Source organism: Urocampus carinirostris, chromosome 3 (assembly GCF_059441175.1).
Source record: "Urocampus carinirostris isolate Australia breed hairy pipefish chromosome 3, RoL_Ucar_1.0, whole genome shotgun sequence".
Classification (NCBI taxonomy): domain Eukaryota; kingdom Metazoa; phylum Chordata; class Actinopteri; order Syngnathiformes; family Syngnathidae; genus Urocampus; species Urocampus carinirostris.
Window position 1 is genome coordinate 20,382,002 of NC_142351.1, and position 20,817 is coordinate 20,402,818.

At 40.9% G+C, this 20,817-nt stretch overlaps 1 protein-coding gene across 1 annotated transcript; it reads right to left on the bottom strand.

Annotated features, from left to right (window-relative positions):
* Nucleotides 1-1,314: 1,314 nt before the first annotated feature.
* Nucleotides 1,315-17,346, bottom strand: tpx2 (TPX2 microtubule nucleation factor). Its single transcript, XM_088329877.1, has 15 exons — nucleotides 17,230-17,346; nucleotides 16,877-17,003; nucleotides 14,189-14,275; nucleotides 11,921-11,987; nucleotides 11,752-11,811; nucleotides 10,104-10,179; nucleotides 8,048-8,216; nucleotides 7,831-7,969; nucleotides 5,143-5,356; nucleotides 4,911-5,006; nucleotides 3,867-4,034; nucleotides 3,632-3,778; nucleotides 1,904-2,015; nucleotides 1,637-1,803; nucleotides 1,315-1,504 (listed from the first exon to the last, which is right to left on the bottom strand). Exons 2-15 carry the CDS (start codon nucleotides 16,989-16,991, stop codon nucleotides 1,394-1,396), a joined length of 1,728 nt encoding a protein of 575 aa, XP_088186003.1. The 5' UTR covers nucleotides 16,992-17,003; nucleotides 17,230-17,346; the 3' UTR covers nucleotides 1,315-1,393.
* Nucleotides 17,347-20,817: the final 3,471 nt, after the last annotated feature.

Consider the following 20,817-nt stretch of genomic DNA (forward strand, 5'->3'; position numbering starts at 1 on the left):
TTAGGGAGGTCTTCATTGACTTGAAAAGCGCTACCGTAAATTCCGGACTATAAGCCGCTACTATTTTCCCTAACTTTCAACCCTGCGGCTTATTCAGTGATGCGGCCAATTTGTCATCTCTCTTACAGCCGCCAGTGGCGCTCGAATGTATTATTACAGCTTTAAAAACTCGGTGTACAGTCTTTCTTTGTATATATGTGTAACCCATGTATAATATGTATTGGAACCTGTATATATTTGTAATGTATTTATTTTAGACACTTATTCTGATGTTTTGCATGGGTGAAAGAAAAATGAGGGGCGGAACAAACGCGGTGGTCCGGGTTTAAGTGGGGACCGCTAAAGGTGAGGGACAGATAAGGAAAGAAGAGGGGGTAAAAAGTTGGAGTTGCGTGAGTAAATGTGTTCATCTGATATATTTTTCCCACCCTTACCTTTGGAAATATACACTTCCTTCCTTGGATTACTTTAAACGGGACCCGGACTCTGCAGGTCTGCATCAAACCTTAAGTACCGGTATCATTTTCCGTTCATTTTGCCCATTGGACTTTAATGAAGGACACTTAGTTTCAATTGCGGGACTTGAAGTCGGGTTTGGGTTAATTTTGTGTTTGTGTTACATGTTTAAATGTGGGCACATGCGGCGTATATACAGGTGCGGCTTGTGTATGTACAAAATCGGTTTTCCTCTTAAAATGTGGTGGGTGCGGCTTATAATCAGGTGCACTCTATAGTCCGGAATTTACGGTATATAAAAATTCAGACCATTGAGCACTGGAAGCAACCCTGAGAGTGATAGAGAAAAGTCAAAATGGTGGCCATCACATCCCAATTTAAACCTGACAATTCCCGAGGGCTTAACGATGAGGCTGTTGCCAGGATTGTACCAGTGAAGCCCCCGCGTATTGAGCTTCAGAAAACTTCGAAATGAGTTACGCAACATGTCAAAGGAGAATACAAACGTGCTCACGTTCACTCACAAGCACATACGGTGACATTTTCATTTATCTGCTCTTTGTCAGAGAAGTTTCTTCTTTCATAAGGATCAATGAAACTTTAAACGGCAAATTTCGCTCACAGGAGAGACTTTCATGGCTGCTGATATTTATAGAATTTCTCAAAAGTTTACATCCATTTGAGTCATACTCTTACATACAAATGTCCATTACCACAAACTTATTTTAAATTCTTGATGTATTTGGTCAAGTTTGCCCTTTAAGCTTTTCTTTTAGGTCAAACTAGATTACATTTTACGAATAAAACCGTACACCAATTCATTAATATTCATTCAACGTGTACAAATTTTAAGTTGGGTGACGGTTTTTAAAATGCATGAGCTTTATTGCAACAGCAAACACACAGAACAAGTACATAAAAACAAAAGCACAGATGATTATAAACGGAAGCGGTCGGAAAGCTTTGGAGACTGAGGAATCGTGAGCGGAACGTCACTCTTCTTAACTTCCACGGTCTTGTAGTGGCGAATGGGTTGTGCCTTATGGACCTGCCGGGAGACCCCACATCCCAGTTAATAAATTCACCCATTCACAATAATTGCCACAATTGTTCTGCTGTGCACCCAAACGAATCTATTTTTGATCCGCATAAGCGAAGAGTGAGTGAATTTTGTACACACTTGTTGCTGCCGAAGTTCAGCGATGGCTTGTTTCTGCTTCTCCTCCTCCGCCTGGCGCTGTTGCTCCGCCAACAGGGCCATGTCGGCTTCCTTCTCGGAACGTCGACTTTGAAACTCCTCGCGACTCCGGGCACGTCGTTCTGTTGCCAGTTCAAAGCACTCGGGAACTATTCAAGAAATAAGAGTTCACAAAGAGAGCATTGCTAGATCCATTGTCTTCTTCCAGTAACCTTAGGGCAATGAAGACCCACAAGCCAATTTTCTTACCCACTGCAGGACGATCTTCCTTTTTCGGCTGGAAAGGTTCTATGTGTGCGACATTGTTTGGCCTGGCTTTAAATGTTGCCGCCTCTTTGATTTTTTTCTGCTCCTCTTTCATCTAATACAAGGAAAAAACCCGGTGTTAAAATGAATCTTAAAATATAGGCCGAAATCCCATTGATAATTAATAGGTCTTAATCATGGGACCAATGAAACACGCAAAATGCAAGTTTGAAGGAAAAAGGAAATTTTGAAAACTAAAGCATGATATTTACCTCACCAGATTATGGGGCGCCCACCATTGAGTGGTCAGAATACAGACGCTCCCCGACTTGCGACCAATCGACCAACGTAAAACGGTAGATACGAACATTTTTTTTCGGGATGTCTAAAAATATCCGGACATTGTATTGTGTGCACCTTTTTCCGAGTACAGGACAGTACACTGTAGTGCTTCTTTTGGCCACTACCCCGAAGAAGAAAGCCGCTTCCTCTTCCTAGTTTGTGTGTAAACATTCGATACAGTATTTTATTGTTTAATATCTCGTGCATTTATTCAATAGGGTTGGTGAAGAGTGTAAAGAGGCAAGCCATTTCTTTTGAAATGAAAGCGGAATAAGAAAGCTTGATGCGGTTGAGAAAATGGTCGGAACGCTTTTGTTTTCCAGCCACCTTTTACCTCAGGAGGACCTTTTGAAGCACATCTTCCACAAGTAAGTTAAACTTAACTTCATCTTTATACAGCATATTATTTTATGATTTTTTTTAGTACAAAACAATACAGGGGCCGTAAATAAACCTTAAACATACAAAATAGATCTTCTAAAAATTAAGTTAAACTTAACTTTATAGGGCAGATTATTTTATGAGATGTTTATTTTTTTAGTACAAAACAATACAGGTTACTTTTACAAGTGTTAAACATACAAAATATAGCACTGAAGCAACTTCCAAACGATTGTCCCTAACCTATGTCGTTTGTAAGTAGGGCAGCATCTGTACCACAATTGTATCAAATATAATGCAACGTGGACAAACCCGGATCGTGGAAGCGAGCAAGCTAGATCCTATCCAGACCACTAGGATACAGATGACCCATGAAAAGGCATACATTTGATCTCGTTACCAAATTATTTAGATTATCGTTGGGCCAGGATAATATTGTCAGATATTAAACCGGTCCGTGGTACAGAAAAGGTAGGGGACCACTCACATACAGTATTGTATTGCCGATTCGTAAAGTCTTTCTAAACAGAATGAATTTTTAATATTTCTGTCAGCCTGAAAGATAAACACATGGCCACAAAACATTTGTCACTTACAATGCTCAATTTGAACTGAAAGTGAAACAATATTTTATACTGATTTTTAATCACCCTGTTCTCATTTCACCAACACATCTGGTACCCGGACTAATAAATAGTGTGATAATCAAATAAGAATGGGATTTAGTGTGTTTGTGTATCCCTAGTGGTCAAGTGGATAAGATCCAGCCATCAGGATTTGATTCCTGCTGCATTAAATTGTCCATCCATAACAAAGCCTTGTGGTTAGGATTCAGTGCTCTTACAACTGCAATCTGATCCGCCTTTTCCTCTCGATCAATAATTGCAAAGATTTCCAATTTTATCCGCATATAAGGTGCACAATAAAATTCCTGGGCAACTGAGGGTTTATGGGAAGTGTCTTATAGTGTGGAAAACACAGTACATGTTTCAAACAATTGTCACGTACCATCTGCTCCAAGCGGTCACCTTTGTGACCGCCGCGTTCATCCAACAGAAGCCTGAATGGCTCAGGCTTCGTAGGCTCCAGCTTCTTCTTTTCGGGTAGAACCACCTTTTCAAAGTTTGGCAGTGGCTGAGCCTTGAACACTGGAACCTGAGGTAGAAGGCATGATGACCTTTTCGAACCGAGTTACTCAGGTTCACACGTGTAACCTGCGGACAAAAAGACTAATCCAGCTTACCTCATCCTCCGTTTGCTCCCTGATTTCCTTGAGTTTCTTCCTTTCTTGCTCCCTTTGTTCGAAAGAGAAAGGACACACCTCTGTGTGCTGCTTCTCCTGCAGCACAGGCTGGAACGGCATGCCAAATTGAGGAACGGGGATATGCTTGATGGAAGGGAGTGGTTTCGCCTGAAAAGAGGGTTTTGAGTCATTCCATGCACAAAGATAAATCCACTCAAAGACTGTAGACCAGTGGTCAACACCCATCGGGCCACGGACCGTGGGTAGTTTGTTACCAGGCCGCACAAAAAGAAAAATAAGTTCCATTGATTTTACCTATTTGCTAACGTTGCTTCGTTTCAGACTGAACCTGAACCGAGGCTTTGATGTGGCAAGTTTAAATCGAATTGAGTGTGGTCCGCACAGGTTGCACGTCGAGTTGTTTAACACATTGAAAACAAGTATTTCTGCCCACCAAAGTTGGAGTAAGTGATTAATCAAACTAAACGTTTGAGCTTATCAGCCAGGAAAATGTTAAATAATTTGACGATATGGGAAAAAATTTGGCAACGATTTGGAAGATGCCTGGATCCCCAAGTGAAAAACACTACATAGAATTTTGTTTTATACTTGGCACGCGGACATAAAACGCTACGATAGTGACCAATGTAGACACCCCCCCTCACAGATCAGAGGACCTGGGTTTAATTCCAGCGAACGATCTCCTTGTGTGAAGTTTGCATGTTCTCCCTGTGCCCTAGGGCATTCCACTTTCTCCCCACATTCAAAATCCAGGCTGGGATGTGCAGAGCACCCCTCGTTAGGGTAAGCGGTTCAGAAAATGATTTTGGTGTGATGTTACGAGGACATTCGGATGTTCCACATGGTGGATTTACTGTCATTATTTTTGTTAAACTTTTTGTTTAATTGAACGGTATAACTGTTGTTATTATCATTATAATTTTAGAAAAAGTACAATCATGTTTAATGCCGGTCTTAGATCCAAACCTCAAAAAAGGACAATTAGCCAGTCTGTTGTAAAGAAAGGTAGACGTGGGCTCCCACCTCTTCTGCGTTCACATCAATACGTGATCTTTTTGGAAGGATGAAGGCTGGTGAATGTGCGACCGTCAACTTCTTCACTCTCTTATCTGGCACGCCCTGTGAACAAGTAAATTTGTTTTGCTTTTCATCACACACAGCCGGTCTATATCCGATCCGATTTGACCACAATTACACAAAATTCCTTCTGATTTCACTTGGTCCGTTAATGTTGGTCTCAAGGAACTGAACTCACCACGACTCCATCCAGAATCTTCTTGGGCAGTTCTTGTGCTTTGAAAGTGGAGTGTGGCTCTTCTTGAGGTTTGGCAGCCTGCCTCTCTTGGAGTCGCTTTTCAATGAACATAGTGAAGGCCTCTTGGACAGTGGGTTCCTTCGCCTCGGGCTTCTTCATACTTTCCTTACACTCAAGAATTTTTTTGTTCAGTTCTTGGGCCTTGAAATTTGACCTGTTTAAAAGCAGCAATAGATTAGAACACAAATAGTGTCCCTCCTATGGTGTTTTAATCAGGGTTCCTACAGTTTAAAGCAAGTTCAATTCAAGAAATTAAGATTGAAATGCCTTTGGATGTCAAATTTAAAATTGACATCACCAACAAAAAAAATAATAAAAGTAATAAAATAAAAACAATCGAAACAAAACAAAAAACGCAAATGTTTCTTGCACACAATACATCGTGCCTCGTAAACATTACATGGCACAGCTTTAAGCCGTGCCGAAAAACGTTGGTCGGACAGCCGCTTTTCAATATAAGTACACTTTGCCATGGTCAAAGTTGCTGAGTGTATTGAGGGTAGACCGAGGACCGCTCTGAAAAGCTCGACTGAAATCACATCACCATTTTGATAGTTCCATAATAGTGGTCACACGATATCGCCAGGAATGTAAATCGGTGATTTAAAAAAAAAAAAGTTACTAAATCTTTTTAGTTCAAACAAATATAAAACCCTAATGTGTTCATTTTGAAGACAATTAGACTCAAGACATTTAATGCCAAAAAGGCCTTGTTTTTAGAATAATGAATTCAATGCCTTTTAAGACTAAGGATCTGCGGGAACCCTGTTTAATCTCTCCCTCTCGGGACCTAATCAAGAGCTTATTTACCTTTCAGTTAAGACACACCTATCACCCGGAATTTATCCATCTCGTGGGAACAAGAATTAAGATTTTTACGATTTAAGTGGAACACGTTTCAAGACCTTGAAAATCGAACTGGCTGGTTTAAAGGTGGAATGCTTTGTTTGAGGTGTCCTTTAAAAGTTAATGGTAATTTCTTTCTCCATAAACAATGCTCAGTCGAAGTCAAAGTACCCCTATACTTTATTTTCCACTGCGTCCATCGGCTCTTATCTTATTTTTAGCAGAGCAGTTCAGGGAGGAACACAAAGTTTGAGAAAAAGGCCTGGACGGTGTGCTGGAGAGTGAGGTCATACTCGCCACTGCAGCTTCTCCGGTTCATACATGTTAGTGTAGCATGAAAAATGTGAAAGTGTTATAAAGGCCTGTTTGAAGTACTACCAGTATGGCACCAATCCAAACAAAGATAGTAAACAATACCCGCTGAAACCACTTCGGGTCTTTAATTGCATTAACACCGCTTCGTGTTCATCCTTTGGCATCAAGTTAGGATTGCCATCTTGTTTAAAAAAATGTGTTTGGGGTGTGAAGACAGTCAACATAGCAGGCTTGTGGAATGAACATGCATTTTCTGCTCAATTGTATCCCGATAGCAATCACAGCTACTATGTTGACTCAACATTGTAGAGCAACGCTACCACTACTGTATATCAATGTAAACAGCCAACTACAGTAATTCACAGTCAGACTTTCCGTGACAAGGTGAGTGGCGCGCGCTAAACTACCTATGCTGGATTTACTATATCAGAGGCATGGAAACAAATTCAAACCTCTTTTTGGAGAAACATAGGTACAGCAAGTTGTAATCAGTCACTGTATTTGTATAAACACAGGCAACAATACAATTGAAAGGGAATACTGTTATACTGTCACCTTTCATGTTGTAACAATATTGCACGAACAAGAGTGTCATATTTGTATTATCCCTGGTGAATAAAAATTCGATTTAAATAAAATAAATAAGAATGGGAAAAGCAATATTGCCAGTATTTTCATTATGTAAACGAGCACATCCCGACAAACGTCTTAGTCTGACAGGTTTCTGACTGCAATGGTTGAACTAGTCCCTTTATTTTCCGATTGCTCGTGCATGTATACACATTCAATTAATCTGATTGCGCTAAGGGCAGTTTACCCTTATCTAGAATAGTTTGTTCCCGCTACGAACTGTGGCCTTTTAGTACAGATACAGATGATACAAACCAACTCCGGTTTACTCGCTAAAAAAGCTTTTTGTGCACTTGTTACTCTCCATTTATTTTTCTGCCCCCACAGGTGTTTTCAGCTCTATAAAGTAGATACCACAGTTTTATTCATCCAAATATCGTGCAAGTCTATGGTTTTGGAAAACTGCCATTTCGTAAACTCACAGGACGCAACAATAGAGCTCAGTTTTGGAGTACTGGCAAAACAAGCATGGTACTTTACTGATTTTGGTGACATGAATAAAACCATCCATCCCTTCTTTTTAAATGTCAAAAGTTGAAAGCGGAAATTTAATTCATTTGTGTAGTGATACTACTCGTGCTTCCCCCACTTTAGATTTGGATTATGCCAAAAAGCATGTATACAGGTTTATTCTTTTTTTTTCCCGGGAATGTTAACGAGCTAGTCGGATTGCTTCAGAAATCCAATATTTCGTTTCACAATCTGATCATTGCCCACATGTAAATGTGATCCCATATGCAAAATAGGAATTAAATATTTCTGCTCAATTTGGTACAGTAAAAGGTTAAGTACTTAATACTGAAAAACAGAAGGAGTTTTGAAGTGGATTACACTTACTTTCGAAATTCTTCCGCTTTTTCCGCTTCCAACTGAGCACTACTCTTGACCGTGTTGGGTCGGCACCGCAGCCTGGTGGAGAACTTTGGGGACTGAGGCCTGGTAAGCCGCAATCGCTGGCCCGTCGCTTTGGGCGGCCCTGTTAAAAGCGTTCAAATATCTGTGTGAATTTTTCTAATACAGCCACTCAGGGAAACAACCTATGACAATGTCCCACCTTTAGCTTTTTCCTGTCGACTCAGCTGACGGAAGCGGTCAGGGGTTCGCCTCTGTAGCTGCATTATATGCTCAGCCACTGGCACATACGGTCCTTTAGTCACCTTTTTGATGCTGTTTGCTTTGGTCTTTATAGGTCTGGTGCCACTGCTACCACTCTGCTTGTCTGTCTAAAAAAGGCAAGAACATAAAATGAGAGGCTGAACGATTCAGTGTAAGATGTAATCAACTTTTTAATTGTGTACAATAGATGTTTGCTAGCATATCCAGCTGTGGAAGGTGAGTGACACTGACGTAGGAAACTATCAACTCGGATTGGAGCAGCCAAGTGTCTTGTGAAAAAAAAAAACGTGGAGGGGAGAAAAATGAAAATGACAAGCACCAAATTCCTGAATCACAGGAAACAGAATACATGATATGCAGGGCTCAGTTGTTAAGAGCTACAAGCAACAAGAGGACAAGCAAACTACACAAAACCATAATTCAGGTTTCCGTAGTGATAAAATACCAGCCACACATGTTAACTTCTTCAAATGAGGTTTCAAAATGTGCAATTGCAAATTTCTAAACTGGTGAGTCCTTAAAAGTTGTTTATAATTAAGATAAATTTATGAAGTATTTTTACACCGCTGTGTCAGATGCAACACACACTTGAGCTTTAAATCAATTGAGGAAATCAACATTTTTGACATTCAGCTCCAATTTAGCAATACAGTAAACGCTCGCTGTATCGAGGTTTACCCAATTTTGATGCAATGTTGATAAGATTTTTATTGTGCATTGGGTTCTGCAGCAAACGCCATCACAGGCCAGGTGGTCGAGTGCTGTTTAGTTGGCGTGACTGTCCACACTAAACACTAAAGGTAGGACAATATGCGTTGGACACGATTGTATTGTATCCCGATAATAAAGTGCCGATTCGATATACATCACGATTCTGGATGACTGTGATAATATAACTTGCGATTTGATAAGATTGTGATTTTTTTTTAATTAAAAAAAAAAACTTCATCACTTCTGGGACAATAAACCATGAATATCAGTTTTTGCTCGCTTTCTTCCTCCATTTTCCAATAGCTTTGGCTTTCCCACATTTTAAAGTATCGTGTATGGAATCACAAAAATAGATTCTGGGGGAGAAAACTTGATTGTGAAAATTGCCATTACTAAAATCATGATATATAAAGAATTAATTTTTGTCGTACAAAACAGACTGCCTAGCACGGTGAATGCTAGTATTTTAGCGGATCGTTATTAAATAGAAAGTTATTTAAATCGGACTCTGAGGAAAGTCAGAAGAGGGCAAAGAAATTCTGATTGTTATCGGGTCCAGAAAGAGACTGAGGCTGCATCGGGAGTGAATACAATATCTGTGCTGCAGGTCCTGTCTACTTCAGGCTACAAAACAACTATCACAAAAGCCACCCCTGCTGAGCCTGTATCTCACAAACGCCAGATCCATTACCCATAAAACATTACTTGGTGCTACAACTCATGGGACACTGCTAAATCTGGGACCATTTTCATCTCTACGGAGACTTGGCTCAATTCCCAATGCTAGCGTGGAACTAGCCGGCTGCTCTTTTTTTCGCCTTTTTACAGCGAAAGGAGGAGCCTTCCAATTTTGTTGCACTATTGTATAATGAGTATTAATGACAATAAGGACCATTCATTCAACTTGCATTTTTTGTTTGTAGATCTATTGTTATTTTGTCACAATCGTATTCATGATTTAATAATTATATCCAATAGATAAAGGTTTCTTCTTTGTGCGTTTGACTATTGCGGGACGTTTTTGGGGAACACAACCCTCACAAAAAACAAGGGATAACTACTCCAAATAGTTAATGATTGACAAGAGGATCATTTTGCCAGAAAGCGGGTAAATTTTACAAAAAAAAATAAATAAAAAAAATAAAAAATAAAAAAAACAAAAGTTGACAAAAGCGGTCTTCGCAAACTTCTGCAGCAGGCATGTCTAAAAACATCTTCCACGTGAATTTCTCTGACAACATTGACGCACGATATCATTAAGATACTTATAAAGTGATACTTACTGATGCAGAGGTATCTTCATGAGTAGGCGCAGTCAATTCCGGCTCACCATCACATAAGTGCTCTGCCTTGTTGTTACCATTGGGAAGTTTCGCAGTACTAAATGAGAAAGATAACAGTGAAAAAAGCAATACATTTGATCCATAAAACATGTATACACATATCATAGACATATATTTATATTATTATATACATTATTATTATCATACATCATTACAATATACATATTATATACATTACATTATATACATATAATTAAAAGCATCTTAACGACCACATTGGGTCACTAGTGATTGGCTCCAAGTCTTTAATTTGTGCTGGATTAAGGCTCAAGACTGTAAAGCTATTCTAGTGGCTACCAGATTAATTTATCAGATAAACCCCACCAATAGGTTAAATGTAAACGCTGATAATAGGTTTCCTTTAATTATTAGAACTCAAAGAAACTTGTTCCAACAAATTGTAAATGATAACATGTCAAGAAACTTGTATGTCAAAGTAGGAGTGCAACGGATCAGAAAACTCAGTTGAGATCAATGCAAGGATTGGATCAAAAAGTATTCTATTCATTTTGTAAAACACTTAATGAAAACAAAAATGACTCAAACTGGGATCATGTAGATCAGTTTCATGATTGCTAACAATAGTGATGCCATGAAATAGGTACCAAAGAAACATGTAAACACTGTTAAAGCTGGTTCCTAATTAAATGGCCAACCAGATAATCATTCAGAATAGAAGTCTAATCTAACATGGTAGAATCAAAACACTTAACCAGATATAAAGTGTGCGCCGCAAAGAGTATTTAGACCTCACAGAGCACATCGAGTGATGAGGGAATTGTTCCATTTCATACAAGAAAAGGCCAGGTGGCTCACTTCAGCACAACACAGCTGCTTTAAAATAATGGTCTATGAAAATCAAGAAGGCAAAATTTCTTCATTTGAACATGGTTAATAAAAAAACAAACTTTAACCAACTTTAAGTGCCGCAGAGTTAATAATGCCTCAGTTGGCCATGATCAGAGGAGCGGTTATAGTTACATAGCCCTGCGCTTGACTTGACATCCACCTGTTCTTGTGAACAGATCGGGCTCAGGAGAATTCAGCCACATATTTCATGTTTTCCTGCTCCTGAACTTTTAACTCTTGACTTCATAGTGCAGTAGTTAGCACATTTGCATGACACGCGAAAGGTCACAGGTTCGAAACCGGGTGGAAACAAATGTTGGCCTGGAGACAGATGGCCACCACACGGCTCTACTTGCCCAAGACAAACCACAGGACACGGTGCCCATACCACCCTAGTGGTTAAGCGATCCAAACAACCAGCGAAACTTCAGTGATGTTGACTCAGGTGCTGGGGCATAGCAACAAAGTAATGCTGCTTTGATGTGCGAAGGTGACAAGACAGTTAACAGTTTTAACCACCCTTCTTTCATATTTGACAGGGACTTCAAAAGGCAAGTCTTCTGAAGGGCTCGCATTCGCCATGATCAACCTTCGTGAAGAATGCACTTGCACCCTAATAAAAATGATTGTATTCCTTAAAGCGACTCAAGAATATCGTGTTCCGAACGGATCGGTGATGATCCGTTGTACCACTAATGTCAAGATAGCGCTTTAAAGTTTCTCATGCAACAATACTTACATTTTAGACCTTTTGGAGCTGTCGTCCGGAACACCAACATTCCTCTTACGCTTAGAAACTCTTAAGAAAATACAGTCAGTTGTTGAGAGTTAGAAGCTCTAATTCTGATATAAGTCTTAAACAAAACCTATCATGAAAGTCTATCACCACGCATGCATTGGACACATACCTACGGGGCTCATCACTAGTCTGCTTCTTTGCCAGTAAACCACCGTCATGTGTTTTAAATTCCTTATCTTTAAAATAGGAGCGAAGAAGAGAAAAAATATCATTATCATGTGTTTAATTACCAAAAGATGAACTCATGCAATTCCAAAAAAGAAAAATATTACAGTATGGCAACATCTGGTGAAGTACCGCATTTTCACCCCCATAAAAGCACACATAAATGGCTCAGATTTTATTCAAAATGTAGGCCGCGCCCCATCGGCTAACGCGCCCTAGTTGCTCATGCAGAGCGCCGGACGGAGATCACCTCGGTGGCCTTAGGATTGGGTGCTCGCGCCGGAGAATGAGAGGTCAAAAGTTTGAGGCTTGGAGGAGTCATAAACCTACAACATTTTGGGGTGAAATCCAAAGTTTCAGTTCAATTACATTTCCAACTATATGTGACTTCTGTGCGTCTGACTTTAGGTCGTCCTTTGTCTATTTGCCAACATATGAGAATCGAAGATAAATTCATTGAAGGTTCCCAAGTTGAGGGAGCTGAAAATCGAACTTTGACGAGTTTTTATCCTTTTATTTTGTAATAGATACTTACCATAAATTCCGGACTATAAGCCGCTACTTTTTACACAAATGTTCGGCCCTGCGGCTTATTCAGTGAAGCGGCCAATATATGGAATTTTTGTAACGGCCACCAGCGGCGCTGGAGTATAAAAGGTAAGATTAAGACCAGTAAAAAATGTGCGCCAAGAAAGACTGCAACCTCTAAGTTTATGCATACATTGACTGTTAAGTAAAGTTATGTTCCGTTAATGAGGAAGACGCCCTTGAAGGCGATTGCTATGAGGAGGAAGTTGAGGACGATCAACCATGTATTTCACAATTGCGGGGTGCTTTTTTTTTTTTTTGACAGGCACATTTGATGCATTGCGAGCGTGATCCTACTAGCGTGTTGGTACCTTTTCAAGGCACGGTTTGGGATGAAAGTTAGATTATTATTAAAGCTTTGAAAACTCTCTTGGTGTACAGTCTTTCTTTGTAAATATGTGTAACCATGTATAATATGTATTTGCAACTGGATATTTTTCTAATGTATTTATTTTAGAAATTTATTCTGTTATGTGTTCTACAGGAAAAATCAAAAAGAAGGGGTGGAGCAAACGCGGGCTGATGGGAATTGGGGTAAAGCTGAGTTATCGGTAGATCTGCCTGTTGTCGCAGTGGACAATAGTGAATATATATTTTTCCCACCCTTAACTTTGGAAATAAACATTTTGTTTCCTTGGATTACTTTCAACGGGACCCGGACTTTACAAGTTTGCATCATACGTTAATTACGGGTATCATTTTCCATTTATGATGCCTACTGTAGTTCTAGGTTTGTGCACTTTTTTGGCTGGGAGCAAGGGTCTGGGCCTCTTGGCTTTGTAGTGAATTATGATTTGACCGGTAACGTATAATGGATAATTGATAAAGAATATAGAACAATAAACCTCTACAAAATCCCCCCCCCCCTGTTGGTAGGGGGCTAGGAGGCCAGGACCTGGTCTCAGCCTATTGGCTGAGAGCAAGTGTCTCAGCCTATTGGCTTTGTAGTGTATTATGATCTGAGGAATAATGGACGATTAATATAAATTATAGAACAATTAATCTCTACAAAATCACAATCGTGGAGCTCACACCCTCGTCTGGGTTAAACTTGTGATTGTGTAATAAGTTTCAATGCGGGCGCACGCGGCTTATACACAGATGCGGCTTATGTAAGAATAAAATTGGAAAATCACTTAAAAAGTGGTGGGTGCGGCTTATAATCAGGTGCGCTCTATAGTCCGGAATTTACGGTAAATAAACCACAACCAAAGTCAGTTATGCTCCCGCTGTTTTTTCAACAACAACAAAAACTCACAACTCTATTTTTGTCTTTGCATTCGTGATGTTGTCGCGCAGCACTCACACCCAATGGCCCGGTGCGCCGCCGTATAACTCTTAATAAAGAAATAGAACCAGCTACAGAGAGTGCACCTTTTAACATGGTCGCCTCATGGGTGTGAAAACACGGTACGTTGATTTGAGTGAGGCTCACGACAGGCAAGAACAATAAAACACCCCTTGCATATTGGGGGAAACAAAGATTAAAGCTTCAAAATGTTTACATTATTCATCTTGTAAGTCTGAAACAAAATAAGTAACATTGACAATATGCAGTGCTTCTTTGAGGAACACTAAAATTGACATGAAGCCAACACTAATCAAACAAATAAAGCAAACTAACCTGCATTTTTTTCTGCAGCTCTCATTGGACCAGTCACACGAAAGTGTTCAGGGGTCGCAAACTGTGGCTGTGCAACGGCTCTCTGATCTGTATAAAAAAAAAAATCAATTGAACAATTCTGGGGGGGAAAACATCATTTTAACGATCAACATTATAGTTCAGATTCTTAGCTCATACCATTCAAACCCATCTTTTTACTATAAGACACGAAGTGCTTTCGTGTCTGGGCTACAGACTGTGGCTTTGAGATTTGACATGAATTTTAAGTGATGATTGTTCAAACAATTTTGACTCCATACAATATCTTGCAATTACTACACTTTTGTGTTGACAAGGAATCAGTGTGGATAATAACTTAATATGTTCCATCTTAAAGGACCTTGTCAAAAGGCAGTGGATATCTTCTGCTCAATCAAAGGGGTTCATCTGTGAGTGCATCATTAAAGTAAATTATATAACTATGTGAATACTGAAGCAACAGCTGTCCTGTCCAACTTTTTAAACAATTTAAGATTACAAAATGAATTTTGCCGAGCATATGTAAAAATGAGGACTGCACCAAAATGTTTTTTGCCCCTCTAGCTGAAATGTGAAACAAAATGGAACAGTGGGGGAGAAAAATAATCATACTTTTCATAGGCATGTCCAAAAAATTGTATTCGAATATAAAATTTGCATCTTGTGATTGCTGTCAGGTATTTGAGTTTTTTCAAGTAGTAAATTCTGATACCATAAACAGACTTAAAAAGTAACACAGCGGATGTAAAGCCGTTGATAAATTTGAAATGCTGAAACAAAGCAAGTCCATAATGTTTTGACTAGTGACTTAATGAAAAATATAGAAGGTGCAATGTAGGATCCACAATCGCCCTTTTTTAGGTACATATTTTGGGAAAGTTTACTTTTAATGGACAGGGGAGTGAACAGGAGCAAGAAAACTGGAGGAGTGAACTCATGATGAGGACGATTGTGTAGCAGTTAGCGCGATCTAATGCAACAAAAAAGTCAAACTCGCAGATTCGCCATAGTAAAATTTTAAAACTTACTCCGAACATACACAGAAGATCATGGCAATTACTAAGAAGTGTATAGGCTTTTGTTGTAAATTGTCCTGAATTAATACTACAGGCTCATTGGGCAATGAACGCAATTAAAGAACCGTTGACTTCATATTTTGGTCTTGTGAAGGATGAGTCTGGGTGTTGCACATGCATTTCAAGCATTCGTACCTGATGTAATCATCATCATCATCAAGATCAGTGATTTTCAACCACTGTGATGCGGCACACTAAATAGCCAGGGAGGGCCGTGAGAAATTATCCAATGTAACTTTTTACATTTTTATAAAACATTTATGAATCATTTTCTGAAAATATTACGTCATTGTAAAGTGTCTGTGCTGCAATCTATCACTTATATTGTAATTAAACATACTGTTAAGTGTTTTTGCTTAGTGGTGTGCTGCGAATTTTTTCCAATGTAAAAAACGTGCCCTTGGACACATGGAGAGGATTGATGAGGAGCGAAATGTTGAAGAGGATCTACAGAGCAGAAGTCAATAGAAGGAGACCAAGAGGAAGGCCGTGATTGACGTGGATGGATGGTGTTATGAGTGCACTGCAGGAAAGAGGTCTAAATATAATGGAAGCTAGAGCTCTTGTTGGTGATTGAAAGGAGTGGAGAGGTGTTGTGATAGGATAGTGGGATTGTGGACGCGTTCTTAAGGATGGGCTGGGCACCCGTATGATGCGGCAGGGGTAAACGAGTGAAAGCTCTCGGGCCCTGCTGTTGAACAAAAGAGTGTGTTGTGTCACCCTGACTCGAGTGACTTAGCCGCTTTCTGGTGTCCCGTCTCATCTGGAGGGATGAAGCATGACCAACTTAGGTGCAGAGGTGCCTAACTTGTTTGGGTGTTTGGGCAATTGGGTTGGCCATGGCCCAAATTTTTTTGTTGTTGTTATTTTTTCCCTTTCATTTTCTTTGTTATTGTATGTGTTTGTTTTGCTGTCAGTCACCCCTCTTGAGGGATATGACAAAGGTAGATAAATAGATAGATAAAAAACGTGCCATGGCTCCAAAAAGGTTGAAAAACACTGATCGAGATTCTTAATCCTGTTGTGTCGGTCAAGATTTGGGGGCTGGAAGCAATCAACTGGACATTCTGCCATTACCTATTTTTAATGCAAATGATGTTGGTGTATTGTCTGTTGATACCCTTTCAACATCCAATGCAGCCTGGTCATCCTGAAAGGGTGATTCCTTTAGAATCTGATCTCGAGTGAGTTTCTAATAAGATGTACTGGTCGTGTTTGCAGCCCTTTGAGGCGTTTTGTGTTTAAGGACTATGCAAATAAGCATGACTTGCCTTCACAACGCCAGACTATTTAAATGTCAAAGGAAAAACACATCCTATATTATGGCCTAAAGAAAACAAATGATCCAAGAAGCTGCACGAACTCATGATGCATACGGACTTCGGAAAACACATTTGAATATGGACTTGCAGGTAATTATCAACGCATTCACAGAGCGAACTGACGTTATGCGGTGGGATGGAAAAAAAACATCCAGTGCAAAAACTAGTACGAAAATACAAACACTGTGTGTAAACGGTTTAATCATTACTCCATGTTGTCAATAGACGGTTGTAGGAAAGTATCAATAAGTTACGGTAAAAAGTGTACTTACCGAACCAAGCGTCGTCGTCGCATCCTTCGTTGGCTAACTGCATTAAATCGACGACGTGGGAAGGCGCGTCGAATTCATATTTGCCCACTGGATCGCGGACGCAGTCTTCGGCCATTTTTAACAACACCTAGGATGTAAATACACCTTTAGTTCGTGTTTAATGAGAGAAATCAGTTGAGCTTAGTTGTCTATCACACAAGCATCACGCTAGCAGTCGAACCAAGCACAGCCATTTTCTAAAGTTGAACAACTCCCCGCCTAACAAAAAACTACTATTATTTCCATATTCATAAACTTGTAGCTGTCTAATTTGCTAGTGCACCGTTAACATTTCATGAAGCGTAAACGCCTACCGATATCGCGGACGAGCAAAGTCCGTTCAGTCCGTCTAAATGTAATTTCCTTCGAATCGGTAACTTGAAGTTTGAGATCCGATATGGCGGTGCTTTTCAAATTTGTCCAATCGCTGCCTCTTGTACGTTGCCTCGACGCTGATTGGTTCACACCAACTTAAAGCCACAGTGTCTCAATCCGTCATTTGCAGAAATTTAAAAACCGGAAGAGAGAAACGAAAACATTCCAGGCAGGAGCTAAAGAAAGCAAACATGAAATATGAGTTACTTCAAAAATTTTAAAAATGTTGGGTGTTGGTTTAAAAAAAAATATATATATGTATGTGGTACTTAAAAACAAGGCACAGATTTGACAAGAGACAGGACTCTTGTCAGGGCAGCATGGCGGCGCAGTGGTTAGCGAGTGTGTGTTCTGAGGTCATGAGATCGAACCTCCTGTGTGGCGTTTGCATGTTCTCCCCGTGCTTGCGTGGGTTTCCTTGTATGCGAGAGGGGGAACATTTCAAGCAAGCTATCGGGTGGTGTGCCCTGTGTAATGTTAAACACAGAAATAGAACTACCTACGAAGACTGCACCTTTTAACACAGTGCGCCCTGTGGGATCAAAAACCCCTGTGCGGAGTTTGCATGTTCTCCCTTTACTTGTGTGGGTTTCCTCCGGGCACTCTGGTTTCCTCCCACATTCCAAAAACATGCATTTCAGGTTAATTGGCTGGTCTAAATTGTCCCTAGGGGTGAATGAGCGAGTGAGTTGTATGTCTCTGTTTTCCCTGTGACTGGCTGGCAACCAGTTCAGGGTGTCCCCTGCCCACTGCCTGAAGATAGCTGGGATGGGCTCCAGCACACCCGCGTCCCTACTGAGGATAAGTGGTTCAGATAATGGATGCATGAAGGACTCTTGTCATTCCAGTCAACTGGACTGAATTCATCCGTCCATCCGTAGCGGCACCACTTATCCTCAGTAGGGTCGCGAGGGTGCTGGAGCCCATCCCAGCTGTCTTCCAGCAGTGGTCACAGGTCACCCCGAACTGGTTGCCAGCCAGTCGCAGGGCACACAGAGACATTCCACTCACTCACTCACTCACTCACTCACTCACTCACTCACTCACTCACTCACTCACTCACTCACTCACTCACTCACTCACTCACACCTAGGGACAATTTGGACCGGCCAATTAACCTGACAATCATGTTTTTTTTGGAACGTGGGAGGAAACCAGAGAGCCAGGAGGAACCCCACACAAGCATGGGGAGAACATGCAAACTCTGCACAGCAAGGATGGTAGCTGGATTTGAATCCATTACCTCAAAACTCTGCAGCGGAATCGCTAACCACTCATCCACCGTGGCGTCCTGCATGAATTAAATGATCACTTACACATAATGTTGATATTGACTGTGCATTTTTTGGTAATGCCCTTGGATCAGCAATAACAGCCTCGTCATTCTGGAAGGGGGATTACTTTGTCCAATTCCCGCTCAATATGGAGGACAAATCCTGCCATATGCAGAAATAAACATAAATAAGTATTGTAAATACAGACAAATATATGCCATATAAATAAATATACTCATCAAAATAGCATATTACCTCAATATATGACAATAAGATTCAGGAGGGCCCGCCTTGGGAAAAGCCTGATTCCCCCTACCATTGCCCTTCTAAAATCCATCCAATCAACCTGCCCTCATTATCCCACTGTCATGTATGTTTGTCATTCTGCGTTTTATTTTTTAATGTCATGTAATGCCTGTGGTTCTGCCCAGTCACAGTCAGTGGAAGTGAATATCCTGAAGGTAGGGGTCTCCAACGTGGTGCCACCCTCAGGACAGCTAAGGTGCCTGCAGATCTGTTCTGAAAGTAGCTCACCAGTCCTGGGTTATTGTGAAAATATATTTTAGTTGTTGACCGAGTCTATTTAACTCAACTTCCAATCATTAACCTTGTAATAACATAGTGACAACATCCATCCATTTTCTTCCGCTTATCCGGGGTCAGGTCGTGGGGGCAGCAGCCTCAGCAGGGAAGCCCAGATCACCCTAGCCTCAGCCACTTCATCCAGCGAGATCCCGAGGCATGTAGTCCCTCCAACGTGTCCTGGGTCGTTCCCGGGAGCCGATCTCGGTGGGACATGCCAGGTGGCGTCCAGTAGGCATCCTTATCAGATGCAGAGCGACCTCAACTGCCTCCTCTCAATGTGGAGTAGCAGCGGCTCTACACTGAGTCCCCCCTAGATGACCGAGCTTCTCACCCTATCTCCAAGGGAGAGCCCAGCCACCCTGGGGAGGAAATTAATTACGATGCTTATATCCAGGATATTGTTCTTTCTGTCATGACCCACAATTCATGACCACAGGTGAAGGTAGAAACGTAGATCGACCTGTAAACTGAGAGCTTTGCCTTTCAGCTTAGCTCCTTCACCACGACGGGCCGGTACAGGGTCTGCATGACGCTGCACTGATCCGAATGTTGATCTCCCGTTCAATCCTTCCCATCACTTGTGAACAAGACCCCAAGATACTTGAACTCCTACACTTGAGGAAGGATAAAATACTTGACTTGGACCGAGCATGCCACCCTTTTCCGGCTAAGAACCATGATCTCGGACTTGAAGTAGCTGATCTTCATCCTAGCCGATTCACACTCAGCTGCGAACTGCTCCACTGGGATTACGGCTTGAGGAAGCCAACAGTACCACGTCATCTGCAAAGAGTGGAGATGCAATGCTGAGGCTTCCACACCGGACCCCTTCCTCGCCAAGGCTGCGCCTAGAAATTCTGTCCATTACAGTTGTGAACAGAATCTGTGACAAAGGGCAGCCTTGGCTGAGTCCAACTCCGACTGGAAACAGATCAGACTTACTGCCGGCAATGAAATGAAATGATTTGCATTTTATATAGCGCTTTTCAAGTCAATGACTTCCCAAAGCGCTTTACAATTTGCTCCACATTTCCCTATAACAGCCTTGCAGCCATGTAAGGGGCTAACCTGCTTATTGGGGGTATTAGGGGATCAAGGACACTTCGACATGTAGCAAGGACGAGCCAGGATTCGAACTGGGATCCCTTGATCCGAAGACGAACGCTCTACCTTCTGAGCCACTGCCGCAATGTGGACCAAACTCTAGCACCAGGCCGCACAGCCCGGATAAGACGGTACTGTGTGGTACTGATTTACAGTGCCTTGAATAAGTATTTGTCCCCCAGATTATCAAATCAGCCATATTGGAGGGTCTTCTAGCATCAACTGCCCATTTAAGGCCACACCAGAGCAATCTCAATGGGATTTAAATGCAGACTTTGACTTGGCCACTTCAGAACCTTCATTTTGGGTTTTTTTTCCGAGTCATTCAGAAGTCAAAAAGCCATTTCTAAGGCTGTATATACAGTAAATAAATAATACATTGAATAAAATTGCATTAAAATAATTAAGATAAGTATCAAATATCAAGGAATGACCGGAGTAAAGATACTTCTTGCAAAGGAAAGTGAATGTTATGTGTTAATGATATCAGTATGTGATATTGGCATTGATTTCTAATCAAGACTTGGGTATCTATCTGAAAAATATGGGTCAGAACCCGTGGTG